Genomic DNA, 16,405 nt, shown 5'->3' with positions numbered 1-16,405 from the left:
CGTCTGTGTATGGTTTTGTTTTTGTTTTTTTTTGTCTTAAGAAAATTGATATTTTTTTCCCCAGCCTTCTAAAACCCGTAATGCGCTTTTTTTTTTTTTTTTTTTTTTTTTTTTTTTTTTTTTTTTTTTTTTTAAGCTTTTCTTTGGAGAGGAGACACAAATTATACAAAATGTGAGCACAGGTCAAATGCATATTGAGACATCTGTTAAGCTAAGAACATCCAAATTACAGACGACATTTTCTGACTTAAGTGCAAAGGTGAAAATAATATCGCAGTTACTGTATGTAACACTAGAGGGCGCATATGCGCTTGTAGTATTTACTTGCTAATGACGTTTTAACGGTGTAAAACCGCTAGAATTAAATTATTTGATTGTAGCCCAATTTGCTAGTCTTGGACCACAAGCGCAAGCATGATTCTCAAACATTCTCTTTAGTAATGGCACATGAGAAGTGGGTAGTTATGAAAATTCACAGAGAACGCATATCCAGCAGCTTCAACAAAAATCGCAACGCTAGCAATACAAAGCTAGCATTAGCATTAGCCACGGCTGCTACTTTGGTAGCAAGAGTTATTCGGAAATGGAGTGTTTGCAACATTCGGTTTTATTGGCTTAAGGTTTTCTTTTTTTGGTGGGGGCGTGATTTACACTCGCGAGTTCCATAAAAGACATGCCCGGGACAGGACAAGAACTTTGCAGTATCTTTTGGACAATCTTTCCAAGATCCCAGTAGCAAGTTGTTGCTGCCATTTTCTTGACGTTTGACGCTCGGTAAGTGTCCCAATACTTTTGTTCACTGTGTGATTATGTGAATGGAACTCCCAAGACTACAACAAGTCGTGGGAACAGCAAACAATTTCATTTAATTGGAATATTGCGGTTGCCCGAGGCTTCAGACCTTCTTTTTACACACACGCGCCCACGCACAGCATCATGGGTAAATTCATGTGTTTCGGTCTGTTCGCTGAAAAATTGCTCCAATTCGAATGCAGTTTTCAAAGGCTCCAATTTTGAACATTTATACAGTACATTATAAATCTAATATTGTAGTGTAGGTGAACTTATTGCTTGTGTTTGCACACAAAAAAAAACAAAAAATACATGAGAAGATGGCCCTTGAAAAAAATAATTGCATATTAAATTGTAATCGCAGTATCGAGCGGGGAAAAACATGAATTAAATAATTTTCCAAAATCGTTCAGCCTTACTTTACATGAACCCTACTAGTAATGTTTTTTCCTCACTAGTAGAGACTGAAGTTTTACTAGTGGACAACCATCCAGCTTCAGCTCACATGTTAAAACTAGTCCAAATTTGCCTGACGAGTAAAGAAGTTGACAACAGAATTGGGTTTGATGGACTTTATGCTTTTTGGAGTCGACACTCAAAAGCAAAGTTGTCATCACTTGTGGACCATCCAATGAAAAGGCCCACAAACGAACTCGTTCAACTTGAAGACACTTTTTCGCATTCCCACATATTGCTTTCATTAAAAGGCCTTTTGGATTGTTTATCATGTCGGCGAGCATCTTCAAAAGATGGACAAATGATCGTGTGCATGTTGTTGACTGTGCGAGTATGTGAGCAGTGTATGATATGTTTTTTCTTTTTGCTACATTGTTTTTGTTCCATTACATTATGGTGCCATATTCCTGGTTTATCATTGTCTATCATTGGGGCCGTTTTGGTGGGCCCAACAAGTTCAGACCTCTTTTTTTTTTTTTTTTAATTAATTAATGTATTTATTTATTTTTTCATAAAAATAATATAATAATAAATATATAATATCAAAAAAAAGAAAAAAGTTCAGACCTCTTTTTGAGGGTCAAGACTTGGTTTTAGGCTTGAATTGGATTTTGGTTGGGCTTAGCGTTTTTGGTAAGGGGCTCGGAAATGCATGAATGTCAATGAGATGTCCCCACTACCATAGAAAGACAAACGTGTGCTCGTGCTTGTCGTGTGCATCAAACGTAAAGAAAGTTTCTTGCACATGCAGTCGGAGCCCTGAAGAGGAAGTGATGTTGCGTCGTGTAGCAGCTGTTTTCCGCCTCTTCTCTCCTCCCTCATTCTTCCTCCTCCCTCACTCTGGTTTTCTCTCTTCTTTCGCTCTCTCCTGTGCAGGCGCTCACCACTCAGCTCACGTTGACTCTTGTGCATGTTAATCTTCATTCTTTTCACTTTGACCTGCGGCAAATAAGTTTGACTTTTTATTTTTAATCTGTGTTGGATTTGAGCTGTTTGCTTTTTTTTTTGCAGCCTGTTTGGAAGTGGACCAAAAAGTGAACGTGAGTCCAAACTTGCTCATCTGCGGCTAAATAATGTTGCTGCTATTATTTCCATATTGCTTTTCTTTCATGTGCACTTTAGCATTCCCAGGCCCCATATATATATATATATATATATATATATACATTTTATTGATCCTATACAGCTGCCACACATTCTGCTGTAATTCTGTCTATTTCTTTTACAATATTACTATTGTTATGGAGTTTGCGTTCAAGCAAGAGCTGTCGATGTTTTATCCATTTTTAATGGATTTTTAAAACACACAAAGACAGCAAAGCCGTTACACAAAACCGAACGTCTTTCTAATGTGTTTGATGGAGACAAATTTGTTTTGAATGGTCGCAATTAGGCGACTTCTGTGACAAGTTCTGTGTTGGGACTTGGATTAGTGTTGTGGCTTTAAGACTTCAAATCGTCCTCATCTGGTCGGCTTGTGTGCGTTTCAAAGAAAAGCTGTTCACACAACAAACACAAAATAGTTTGTTGCCAGTGCCACGGGGCGACACGACTGCAAACAAACGACACTCAGATGTCAAACAAACTGCTCAGAAAACCAAAAGAATTGACTTCAAGCTGTTGCAGTTTGTCCAAAGTGCTTCCTGTCTGTCTGTCCATCCACCCAAGCCATCGATCGATCGATCTGAATATGAATATGAATATGTAGCACCATATAAATCTGTGTGCTTACATTTTCCATTGAACATTTGGCCAACCCTTCCTAGGAAATCACAATACGTCAACACTGGTGGTGAGCTCTTCTTGTGGCCCACGTTTGGCGTGAAAGTCAAGCGGGAGACAAACGCAAGCGCGTCTGCTAATCCCAAACGTGTCCCGACGTTCCCAACAGTCAACAATGCGAGCTCAGTCGCTCCTCCAGAATTCCGACAATCTTCTTCTGCTTGTTTGTCGTCCAGCCGACATCGGCGTCACCTTTCGCTTCTGCTTCGGCTTCTTTGACACGAAGAAATACGAGTGACCACAAAACAATGTTTTCATCCTAAAGTAACGTAAAGTTGGCATGTTTTACTTCTCTTGTTGTGACCTGGTTGAGTAAGTCTCATTCGTCATCATCATCATCATCATCATCAATGTTGACGCATCATTGAATCAAATAGACGACAATCATGACAGCACTGTTGTTGAATAAGGCCTGGGAAATAAATGTGATTTATATGCTTAATTGTCTTTTTTTTTTAAGTATTGACGAGTAAGTTGAAAAAAATAATACCTAAAAGTAGATTGATAGCATTTTGTTTCTCGCTTTGTGAAATTGGAGCTGCGACCTCCAAGCCGGACGGACGTCTGCGGCCGACGGGTCCGATTTCTTTTCTTTTTTTGCGCCGATTGCAACTGGAACACTCGACAACAGACAAATGGCCTCCCATAGAAAAAAACAACAAAAATGTCAACACACCCCTGATCAAATGCCAGCTTTGTGTGATATATATATAAAAAAAAACATGACTAAGATAAATGTTTTGCAATTTGGAACTGTTCATAATTCCCTCGAATCGATCGATCAATTAATGAATGATTATTTATATAGCACCTTTCCTACATTAAAATGCATCTCAAGGTGTGAAACAACTAAAAAAATACAAAAGACCCATCTGGGGGAAAAAAACAAAACAAAATGAAAAAACAAAAACATGGCGGGGCACAGAGAAACCATGTGAGGAAAGGCAGCCAGGAAACACTGCAGCTAAAAACTAAAAGGCAACAAAATAAAAAGAGTTAAAAGCTAAAAGAAAACCGAATAAAAGGCAAAAATGAAGCTAAAAGACAATATGATAAAAAGAACCGGGAAATAAAAAAAGTGTTAAAAAGATCATTTAAATGCCAAACTAAAAAAGTGTGTCTTGAGCCTCTTCTGTCTCAGGCTCCGACTCCAGCTGGAAAAAACCCCAAAAAAGCCTTCAAGTGTACATGGATCATGAAGATAATCAAAGTGAAGCGTTTTTGTGAGGATGTCATGGGAAAAGAAGAGCATCAGCCAGATGTGTTTACGTCACGTCTCATTGGCGATTAGATAAAAGCAGCAAAAACGATTTCCGATTGCGCAATTCTTCCATCGCCGGCCGCGACTCCTCGACAGGAAGTCAGTCACCAGGACCGATTTGTTCCCTGGCCTGCGTCAAATCGTTTTTCATTCAGATTGAGCAAGTTGAGTGGAAAATCTGTTCTGTTGCAATCCGGCAAAAATCCCATCCAGATGTTGCGGGCAAAAGCTGGACTTCATTGACTCCAAGCTGAATTTGAACAGCACTAAAACTCCAATTAAAAGTAAAGCAACCAAAGTTGTATCGACGTGTATGTGAGACAAGCAGAATGGCCGCCATGTTGTTGTTGTTGACGCTTGAGTCATTGAGGAGAGACATAATTGATGTTTTGTCCATTTAGTGATGTCATGATGAGGAGACGAGGTAAACTTAAGAGCGTTTGTGGTTCACTAATGCTGATGATGATGATGATGATGATGATCCACACCCACATATGGCCCACAAACGGCTCATGTTTAACAGGAGCATTGGTGAATATCCCGTTTTTCTTTTTTTTCCTTCCCCGTAGGCAGTATCTTATTTTGAAATGGCTTGCTCAGAACCATCCAAAAGCCCAAAACGGGTCACAATACTGCCGACGGGCTACACTCATTGTGTCTTGGAAGAATGCTCTTATTTTCTTAAAAATAGTTGTTACTTCCTGTTAAATCTTTACTGTTGTTATTTTCTTTTCACTGTTGTTTCCTGTCTCTGTTGCTGATAGACAAAGTGGAAGGTTGTTACTTCCTGTTAGAATAGAGATGCCACTTCCTGTTGAAGCATTGTGACATCCTGCGCCAACGTGCGTGTGCCCTCGCGTCGATTTCCGAACGCGGCGTGTTTGCGTTAGCAGCAAGATGACGATGTTTTTCTTACAAGTCCTAATCAAGTCGCCAGCCCGCACAGCTGGCTAACGTCAACGTTAGCCAGCTTAACAACACTTTCAGTTCCTGTTTGAGGAAGTGGAAGTTTGCTACTTCCTGTTGGAATAGCGTTGCCACGTAATGTTTGAGCAGAGACGTGACTTTTTTGCTAGATGGAGTCGTCACTTCCGATCATCGGAGGAGATCAATAACTTCCTCTACTTTCTCTTATAGTATAAAAGAAGATGAAAGTTGTTACTTTCTGTCCCGTTAAACGGGAGCTGTTACTTCCTGTACTGCCTCTTTAAAGGAAGTGGAGCGTTTTTACATCCCGTATGACGAATGACATGTTGTCATAACGTGACATTTTCTCACGGTTCGCACAAACGTTGGTCGTCAATAACATTGCGCAATTGATCGTCTGCTTTGTTGTCCGAGCGATGACAGCATCAATATGACGACTTTGGTTGAAGTCAAGGAGACTTGGGTGGTCTTCAAAAGTTGACTCGCACTCATTTCTATGTATTATGGAAATGAACTCTGACCTCGAGTTGCGCAAGTGCACAGTTGAGGGACTATAAAAATGAGTCATGAAATCTTTTAATGAGTCCCGCGATGCGGTTAAAGTCAGCATGGGGAAATTCCCGACTGCTCATGTTTGTATTTTGTCGTCAATGAGGATTCAATGAAACTTTCATGCGCCTCTTGAAGAAACAAAACTAATGATTTGAATGGTTTTTATTTATAGCGGCTACAACAAATAAATGTGTTCCGCAGGCGGGGATGCTCGGAAACTCATCTTTGTTTGCTGTCAGTCACGTAAGAACTTTGAACGTTTCAATTCTCACTAAGTTTTGTTGTTGGCATCTGAAAGGCTGGAAAATTGTGAGTGAACGTGACAATTTGTTCGTCTGATCAGCCAGAAAGTTTCCAGGTCCCGAAAGGACATTTTTGCTTTGAAGCGACCATTCTAACGTCATTTGGGCCAATTCCAGGCAAGTCGTGCCAAGATAAACTTCCTGAAGATTTAGTCCAACTGCTACTACAACTTTTTTGCAAAGGATATTTTTTGTCTGTGTTTGCCAAGTTGGATGACTTGCCACAAAACATCAAATATGTCAGCTGATGATTTTGTTTGAACGCTCGATGTCCATCACAAGGCTGAAAAGACAAAGACAGCCATTTTGCTTGGAAGCCACCATTTTAGGGTCCTTCCAAACAAAAGAAGTTCTCTGATTGCCACCACAGTTGAATCACTGGATTGTGAAACGTTACAATTTTGGACTTTGAATGCGGGCGGAGCATGATGGCAAAGTTTGATGACTCACCAGGAAATTGTAACAACGTCATTATTTGAATTGTTTCATTCAAACAGACAAGTCCACAAGTTCAGAGGTTGATCTTACTTTTTGCGTGAGGAAGGTCACGACCTGCGTGGTGACAATGACAACGACTTCCACACTCGCTAGTGCCACTGAAAAAGTTTGAAAAATCGGACCCCAGACCAGTTTCAACATGAAATTGGAGTTATTTCTATAGTACTTAACTGTTTACTTTTGGTATTGAAATGTTTTTATTTGCTAGTTCTGAAGTTTTTTTTAGCTCCAGTGTTTCCTTGTGGCGGAGTTCGTCCACAGGGAGAGATGGCTGCTCTTCATCCCTCTCACTGTGGACCAACGCCTTTCCTTACAGGGTACTTCTGTGCCCCGCCATCTTGTGTGTCTGTTGTGTTTTTGGCTGTGTGCACCTTTGAATCTGTTGCTGGTAGCAACACGTGTCATCATCACGTCTGGCATCACAAATGGACTGCCAGTAAATGAGAAGCCATCGAGCGTCACGGAGCTCGTAAAGTCGCTGCGGTTGAGTCGGCTCACGTCAGCACTGCAACGGGAAAGTCAAAACGCGGCTCGTCATGCCAACCGCAACACAAGCGACCGATCGGACAAAAAGACAGGAAGCACGCTGACAAACACGATCGCGCGTGCGTTGCAACACGAGGACGGTTTGTTAGTGTGACGCCTCCCAAAATTCACTTGCACTCGCTCGCATCAAGTTTTGTGTGAAAAAGTTCAAGTTTCTCCTCGTGTTGCGTATCAAAACATTGCGCAACCTCCCATTCAGGTTCGCGTCCTTTGTTTGAGGTGCGGCTTCTTGCCAGGCGCCGTTTCTTCATCTTTTTACTCACGTGCGTGCGTGCGTGCGCTTATTCGCAAGCCGGCTGCTCTTTTCCGGCCACAAATCGCAGGCTGCACGCAAAATGACACCAACTCGGTATCATACATCATTTCACGCACACGCGCTCATATGATCACGATGAGCAGAGGGTGCACGTTTCTTCAAGTCGTTCATTTTCGGCCTTGCCAGACGTGAAACGATTATTCGTTATTTGCACCTATTTACTCACGAGACACTTGATTACAATCACACTCAGTTCAAGATAACAGAGCTCGTTTTAATCACAGATGCTATTTTTGATGCCAATTCAGTCACATTCGATGCTCATTTGTGTGAATTCCAAGCAAGAGTTCCATTAAAATGGCTGCTTCATACCAAAATGGCTGACGTCCTATTCAGTTTGGGTCATAGTTTCTTGACACATTTTGGTTCTGTTGTGATAGACATGCGTGCCCATTTTTGTTCCAATTGGTGAAATGTAATTTCAATTCAATTTCGTTTAGTTAAAACTTATTATTTATTATTATTTTTACTTTACTTTACCCTGCTTCCAAATGGGGCTAATTTGGGTAATTATTATTATTATTATTATTATTTTTAGTAGCCGTCAGGCAAAGCACGAGCCCCATAAATCATCTCTACAGTCGGCGCTTCAAACCAAAATGGCCGCCGACTTCCTGTTACGTGTCCAGCATGGGTCCTTGAGACCTTTTTATGCATCATGTTATGATGGAGATGTCCGCCAAATTTTGTCCCCATCGGTTAAACTGGTGGCGTCGGCTCGTTTTTTCTACCTTTTCACAGGCACCTGCTGAGGGAATTCACTCAAAATGGCTTGTGTGAAGCAAAATGGCCGACTTCCTGTTGAATTTGAGACTTTTTGTGTCGGGGGATTTCAAAGGCCGATAGTGAGTGAGTCCAACTGAATGAGTTTTAGGGGCTAAACAATTTTTCCTCAGGATGCAAAAGTGGTTGCAAAACACGTTTTCGGCACGTTTTTCACGGGATTCATGAATAAATGACGTGCCATCAGCCTGACAACTTTTCAGTACGGATTTATTTGCTCGCTGGCTTTCTGTCCAGAGTTTGGACTTCCACACAGGAAGTGACACGTTCAAGCAGCTGAGTGATGTCATCGTGTTTGTAATTCCTCGTCTGGCACCGCACCTGAAATTCCACAAATGCTTTTGCCGGGATTTATGTAAGCCGCCAAAAAGGAAGGAAGGAAGGAAGGAAGGAAGGAAGGAGGTGCGTGTGCTGTCATAACTTTTCAGTCATTTCATAAACACATGCAAAGTATCCACTCTCACAGCAGTTTGGAAATGGTGTTATTGTTGATATTGGACTCATCGATATTGATTGTCTTTACGTCAAAATCAAGACTTGAAATTTAGCTCGTGACACAGATCAAATTGAGATCAAATTGATCATCACTGATGTTGATGATCGGCTCGTATCGTTGGTACAAACCGCTCATTTCATTTGACATTTCCTTAAGTCCAATATTGACTTGTATCGTCAATATTTATACTTTCCAAAGCTTTACCAACACCAAAATTGACATTTTGAAGTGGCTGATTCACGTCAAATCGAGGCTGATATTGACATACTTGATTTGTGTCCCCTTACAAGTACCATTACAATACTTTGCATTTCTTCACTAATACAAGTAGAGTCTCGTTTCTCAATTCAAAAAAGGGGAATGTAACGATAACGGCAATATCGTGATATTGCAATATTAAAATGACCACGATATCATCATCATCATCATCATCGAAAAGAAGCACATCTGTTAAAAAGGTGATTATTCCATTTGTGCAGTTCTAGCACCCTCTGGTGGTGAGTTTATTAGTGCAGTTTAATTTTAAGTAGGAATGTTTTGGCCACTGTGGTAGTTATCAATCGCATAAATCAGTCATACGAGCAAAAATTGTGAACAACACATCGAGCATGATGCTTTGCGCTGCTGAGCAAATCATGACGATAACAAAAAACACAATATTGATTTTTTTTTTTTTTTTTTACACGATATTGTGAGTTTTTATTACAGTATTGTCATCTTTTTCATATCGTATTGTGAGATTGCTATTGTGGTATTCATCGCATCGTGATGTTTGGATATCGTTTCCTTTATTGATCGGAGCCGTTTCATTTGGAGCATCTGCTGCCTTTTGTAGCGCTTGGCTAACGTTGCGCGGTTCACCTGCGGCGCCGAGGCCCAAATGCAGCTCAGGTTCTTTGTGTTGAATAGCGAGCGAGACGGTCGCGTTCCACCTCCTGTCTGTCGCCGTTGCGCAACCGCGTCCGACTTCCCGTCTTTGTTTGGCTCTCCGGTCAAGTCTGGTCCGAGTCTGCTCACGTCTATTTATAGATGGCGCATTGCTGACATGCTTGATCCTTGAAAGCTTCTCTCGACTTCTTTCAAAGGAGAAAATAATGTTTGCATTTACACCACAGCAAATTTCTCGGAAGCCGACTCGTCCCTCTCCAGATGCTTTTTGTTTTTTCTTCCTCGTCTTTTCAACCATGTCCATTTTTGAGAATGTGCTCTGCTTGGAATATTATCAGCGGTGTCTTGTCGGGTTCTGATAACGTCCGCTTTGGGTTTCAGTGGGCGGTCTGAGTCCAAACACACGCGTGATGGTCAGCGTGTTGGTTTTTCATTGTCGTCTTCAATAAAGTGGACGTCGCTGTCCAATCAAATGCAACTTCCGGTAGGCTCCATTCAAGTCTTGCTAGCAGCTTCAAGACTGCAAAGTCGAGCTTTTTAAGACAAGTGTCCAATTGTCATTGAATTCGATCTGGCCAAACACAAACACGATCACCATGTCGACGACTTTGACAAACATGATTATGATAAGCTAATGCTAATCCGTGCAACTTTGTTTACTTTTGGGCTTTGACGTGACAGCGCTTGGGTCACCAAACTGAGACTTTTTTTTTTTTTTTTTTTTCCCCCAGCTAAGCTGACCTCACCTCTCATTGGCTGAGAAACTATCTGCCACTGTGATGTCACAATCTGGCAACATCCAGAATTGCTCACTTTACAGATCCATTTTCACAAATACGCACATTAGGGCTTTGCGATTCATCAAAAATCAATTACAAATTCAATGATCATACTCCACAATGACAAAATCTGAATAATCGTAATACTCATTTTTGAGATGTTAGAATTTCAACATTTGCATCTTTTTTACATTTTAAAATAACTCATTTAATACATTTTGTTAATTCTCGTGTTTCAAACAATTTTGTCTCAATATTTTTTTTATGTTTGAACATTTTCTTGTTTTGTACCAAAAAAAAAAAAAGATCATCCTACTGCAACACAAATAAATAAATAAATAAATAAATTCTGTTTGGTCCAAAAGGATCTTACATAATGATAGTGTTTCTATTGCTTTTTTAATCGGTCTTAATATTTCTAAATGCTCAAACATGTGCTTGTTTTGTACCAAAAAATAAATAAAGTGATTTCAATTATTGGCAAAATAATCATGATTATTATTTTTTCCAGCAGATAACCAAAGATTTACTTTCCAGACATTCTTTGTGTGTAGACAAGACCTGACAAAAGTCACTTTTCCATATGTGCGATTTAAACTGCTGCAATACAGAACAAATGTTAGCGTTGATGAAAGATCCAAATATGGCGCAGTTGTTGTAAACATGATACAAAGTATACAAAGAAGACGAGCGCCGCCGCCCCTTGCGTTGTTAGTTTAGCTTTGTGGCCGTTGAACACATGACGACATGTTGACATCTTTTTGTTTCTTTTTGTTTGAGCTGCTCTGGCTTCAGATCAGACGTTTCACCAAACAAAATCATACATGCTTATGAACGACGCTATTATAAACATACAATGACAGCCACGGATCATTTAGACTCTTTCCATAACCGCTCCGAGTCGACGGAATCGGAAAATCAATCGAGAACCTTCCGGGTTCTTCCCAGTTCGGCTAAAAGCCAAGGATGGATTACAACATCACGTTTTTATATTTGAAAATGGCAAGTTTCTTTTATTTTGATTGTTTGTTTTCAATAATGCCTTAAAATATGACTTGTATATTTTAAAATGTGTCAAATAAAATGTTGTTGTTTTTTCCCCCCCGCCGTGCTGTTGAAATGTTGAAGCATATTGTAAAATGTAGCTGATGTTGCTGATGTTGCTGATGTTTGTGTTCCGTGCAGGCACGAAGTCGCGTCGAGTCGTCACACGTCCGCCGGCGACCGCAGACGCAAAAAACATCAAGCGCTCGTCTCCAAAAGATTGACGAGGTCCACTCGGGCCCCGCGAGGCCATAAGGCGGCTTCCGTTTCGCCGCCATTCAACCTTCCTCCAATCACACGCCGACGGCGGACGATGACGAATTTCGGGCCCTCGGACGGGAATCGGGCGCCATGAGAAGCCGCGGGAAGGACGCCTGGGCTCGGGCCGGTTGGGACGAGGAGGAAGAGGAGGACGCCATGTTGTTGTTAAAATGGCGGACGAGCAGGAAGCCGCAGAGCTGAGGCTGATTTGACGCACGCACGCACGCACGCACGCACGCTGGGGACAATGTGCAACATCTCCGTCTGCAATGTGGACAGCAAAGTGGATCAGTACTTCCAGCCCACGCTTTACATCATCGTCATGGTGCTGGGCTTGCCCACCAACTGCTTGGCCTTGTGGGCCGCCTACATGCAGGTGAGCGTCTACAAAGTCACAAGAAATAAATTAAAAAAAAGCGCGCTCGCTGCCGTCAGTGTGCATGCCGGGCCACTAGGGGCTGCTGTGAGCACAAAGTCAGCATGCAAACACACAAGCAAGGATTGCAAAAAGCAGCTGAAGACAAAAGATTGTTTCAACTTTCTGCTTGTTTTGTTTTGGTTTCAATTGTGCGCGCCTCGCAGGGCTCTCATAGTTTTGGATTTTTCATAATATCTATTTTTTAATACAGTTTTAAGTAGTTTTTGAACGGGTTTATTTTGTTGTTTTTTGTTTCAAAACTGCTTCACTGTTGTTCAGTTTTTATTAGTTTTAGTATTACTTTTACTTTCTCCAAATATATATAATCTATATTATGTAATAATATAATTTCCATATCATCTTCTGTACCCAAAAACTCATGTATGGAATGAATTGACAAAGATGAAAATAAATGTTCATTTTTGCTATGATTACAGTAGGGCTACAATGAAGAATTATTTTAATAATCAATTAATCTGTTGAAGATTTTGTTGATTGATGGATGAATCGGTTTAAAAAATGTTTTTTATTTCAATTTCTTTGTTCATTTGATTTCAAATTGAGTGTAGAAAATGCACAACATATTATTTCTGATTCAGTTACTGATTTGGTCTGTAAAATGTTGGAAAATAGACAAAAAAAAATTGGGTGATTATTTTCCAAAGTAAAAACAATTGTTTTATTTTCATTCCTCATAAAGATAAGCGGTGTGCGTGAGATGGAGGACGTTAGAAACTGTATTTTGTTGACTGTTAAGCTGAAATTCTTTACGTCAAAAATAATGATCACTTAATTTGATAGACTAGTTGTTGATGAATCGATTAAATTCTGCCAGGGTGTGTAAACATTTCAAATTTTTTTAAAAATCAAATCCACTCCTGCCGCAGATCCTCTGTTGTCTTCCGCAAAAGCTTTTCGTCCTTGTTGGCTGCCTGCTGTTCCAGCACTCGCCCGTAGGTGGCCTCAAAGTATGAAGTGGTGGTCTGATGCCTCCCAGGAGGGGCAGAAGAAGAGCTTGTACAGCTGAAATCGGAATCCCAACGTGATGTGACGCTCGTTGGCTGCTGATGGCTTGAATGCAAACAAACGATTGCGATTGGCATTTCCGAGCATTTGATGGTCTTTTTCGATCTGGATTTGTGGTCCCGCATCCATCCAGGTGCGGCAGCACAACGAGCTGGGCGTGTACCTGATCAACCTGTCGGTGGCGGACCTGCTGTACATCGGCACGCTGCCGCTGTGGATCGATTACTTCCTGCAGCGCGACAACTGGATCCACGGCCAGGAGAGCTGCAAACTCTTCGGCTTCATCTTCTACACCAACATCTACGTCAGCATCGCCTTCCTCTGCTGCATCTCGCTCGACCGATACCTGGCCGTGGCCTACCCGCTCAGGTTCGTCAAGGTGCGACGCGTCAAGACAGGTACGCAAAAATGGCCAAGACGGTGTTCCTTCCTTTATCGCCGCCTCGCCCGTTTGCGTTTTTGTTTGTTTGTAACGCTTGCGTTTTGGTTTGCCGAATCTCTCCAACCCCACGTCCAACTCGGGACAACCGCGCATCTGTGGATTGGTCTCGACAAGACCTTTTCGACAGGCGAAAATAGATGTTGTGCTGTATAACATACTTTTCAGGGGAAAAAAACATCAATGATGAATGAAATGTCATTCATAATAAAGTAAAAATCATAGCAAAAAAAACAATGACATTTTTCAATCAGATTAATTGCATCTTATATTGATTAATCGCTTAATTAAAAAGGCTTTTTTTTTAATCAACATTTTTTGACTGCCAAATTTAAGAGCACCTTTTATGTGTTCATTTTTTACGAGGATGTCTTCAAAAAAAAAAAAAGTTTATCCACTGCACATTCTCATCCTCCTCTTTTTCTAATCACTTCGTTACTTGCATAATTTAAAATGGGGAAAAAAATGACCCCAATAGTTTGACATGAACAAATATTCATTAACAAACATTTATTAAACGCAGTTCCAGTTGTGTTTATGGCTCAAACTAAATCATCTCAAACGTAAGCATGCTGCTGTCAGCTAAAGGATCGTCTGCGCTCAAAATTAATAGTTTGATTAATCTGCATTAATGCGATCATTTTTTGTGATTAACGCTTTAACTTTGACAGCACTCGAAAAAAGAATCGAATTAAAACCAACCAAAAGACGTATTTCCATTACTGCAGGTAGTTTTTGGAACGTAACGCTTGCGATCAATGAGGGAACACGATTTTCAATTTTGGAATCCATATCGTGATGTACGTTCAAGGACGCAAGTGGGCGTGGTTTTGTTTTTTTGTCCCCTCCCCGTGCAGCAATCGCGGTGAGCGCCACCGTGTGGCTGACGGAGGCGGTGGCCAACTCGGCGCCGCTTTTCCACGACGAGCTCTTCCAGGGCCGCTTCAACCACACGTTGTGCTTCGAGAAGTACCCCATGCAGGACTGGGTGGCGGGCATGAACCTGTACCGGGTCTTCCTGGGCTTCCTGGCTCCGTGGAGCGCCATGCTGGCGGCCTACCGCGGCATCCTGGCCGCCGTGCGCCGCAACGTCTCCACCGAGCGGCAGGAGAAGGCCAAGATCCAGCGGCTGGCGCTCAGCCTGATCCTCATCGTCTTGTTGTGCTTCGGGCCGTACCACGCCCTCCTCCTGGTGCGCAGCGTGATGTTTCTCCGGAAGCCGTGCGACTGCGGCGCCGACGAGCGCCTGTTCGCCGCCTACCACGTCTCGCTGGCGCTCACCAGCCTCAACTGCGTGGCCGACCCCGTTTTGTACTGCTTCGTCAACGAGGGCGCCAGGCACGACGTGGGCCGCGCCCTGGCCGCGCTGACGGCGCGCCGCCGCGCTTCCGCTTCGTCCTCGCCGTCGCGGGCCGACGCGCTCAACGCCGCCTCCGTCACCGTGGACACGCCCCCGGCGGCCAAGAAAACGGAACCGCTGGCGCTCCAGGCGGAACGACTGCAGATGAGCGTCCTCGCCGGCAGCGAGTGACTCGCTTTCGACTGGAGAAAAGAAGTGCTTTGACGTTCCAAACGTTGAGCCACAATTTTGTCTTTTGGCGAAGGGTACGAAAAAGGCCGCGGCGGAGACGTGTCGGCGCAGTTGTTGACGGAAATGTGGCGGAGGAGCCGCCGCTTCCTGTTGTAGAGGAAGCCAGCTGATTGGCCAACGCTTGATTGGAAGGAATCAGGAAGCTTCCTCGCCGTCTTTCGGACGTGGATTCCTTCCTGTGTGCATTGGAACTTTTCCAACACGTCAGCCGACATCCACACTTTTTAAACAACGCGGAGACACTCGACTTGATGTTTGTTTTTGTTTTTTGTAATGTTGAAAGTCAAGTTTATAAGTTATTGTTTTGTTTGTGAGCAGAATAAAGCATACTGTCATGTCACCAATGAATGTGACATGTATGCTAGACAGGTCGATGTATTTCCAACTAGTGAGGTTTCAAAGTCGGGCTTCGAACTGGGGTTAGGATTTGCAAGTCTGGTTTCAAACCAGGATTAGGGTTTGTAAGTGATAGTTATCGGGTTTCAATTAGGCATGAGAGTTTCAAAGTAAGATTAAAAAACCCTTCAAAGTAGAGTTTTTCCAAAGGGTGAGGACTTGAAGTCAGTGTTTCAAATTATGATTTCCCCCCCCCCCCCACACACTTTTACAGTACGGTAATTCAGCAAAGAATCAAATATCAAATATCTCCTTCAGCTCCACTCAACATAGTGAAATATTGACTTGAGGTATTTTTGTGTGTGTTTTTGTCATTTTGAAATATAATTAATGACGTCCGTGGAATGTGAGATTTGTGAAGGCAACCTGCAAGAATCGCATGTCCTTCCAGTATGAAATATGTTTTTGACGAACACGTGCTTGTCATTGCACAGCGACTCTGTATTCATTTTTGGCTTAATGTTTGAAAAATGCAAACCGGTTTTAATGTTACGGCGAAAGAACGGGCGCCATTTATTCCTCTTACCAGCGTGACCAATGTGACCCAGAATCCATTTGGAGATCAAAAGCAGAAAAGCAGCACTGCTAACCGCAAACACATTCATGTGAAAATATTCCTATTGGATTTTCCAGCAGTTCTTTTCTCCATTTGTCCAAGACGTCAGTAAAAAAAACCGGTTTGTCAACCTGAAGCTCCTCAAATCACTTCCATATCGTTGTTTTTGTTTTGACATGCATGAAGAGGGGAACACGGAATGAGACGCCGTTAGATTTACCTTGCGACGTATCCCAGAGTCTAAACAAGTGTTGTTGTTCTCTTGGAGATGCTTCTGGTCCATTCCAGCATGAGAA

General features: G+C 42.1%; 1 protein-coding gene across 4 annotated transcripts; it reads left to right on the top strand.

Annotated features, from left to right (window-relative positions):
* Window positions 1–350: 350 nt before the first annotated feature.
* Window positions 351–15,521, top strand: gpr4 (G protein-coupled receptor 4). Of its 4 annotated transcripts, XM_077541939.1 has the most exons (5): window positions 351–774; window positions 2,260–2,288; window positions 11,564–12,059; window positions 13,261–13,525; window positions 14,424–15,521. In XM_077541939.1, the coding sequence occupies exons 3-5, from the start codon at window positions 11,931–11,933 to the stop codon at window positions 15,095–15,097; spliced, it is 1,068 nt and encodes a 355-aa protein (XP_077398065.1). In that variant the 5' UTR covers window positions 351–774; window positions 2,260–2,288; window positions 11,564–11,930; the 3' UTR covers window positions 15,098–15,521. The 4 variants fall into 4 exon arrangements, with proteins under 4 accessions (XP_077398065.1, XP_077398064.1, XP_077398063.1 ...); XM_077541938.1 differs by lacking the exon at window positions 2,260–2,288; XM_077541937.1 differs by lacking the exon at window positions 351–774 and having other exon boundaries at window positions 2,160–2,288.
* The last annotated feature ends 884 nt before the right edge of the window (window positions 15,522–16,405 follow it).

The sequence above is a fragment of the Festucalex cinctus genome, chromosome 13, assembly GCF_051991245.1.
Source record: "Festucalex cinctus isolate MCC-2025b chromosome 13, RoL_Fcin_1.0, whole genome shotgun sequence".
Taxonomy (NCBI): Eukaryota; Metazoa; Chordata; class Actinopteri; order Syngnathiformes; family Syngnathidae; genus Festucalex; species Festucalex cinctus.
The sequence above is the reverse complement of the archived record's forward strand: the minus strand, read 5'-3'. Positions and strand labels throughout refer to the sequence as shown.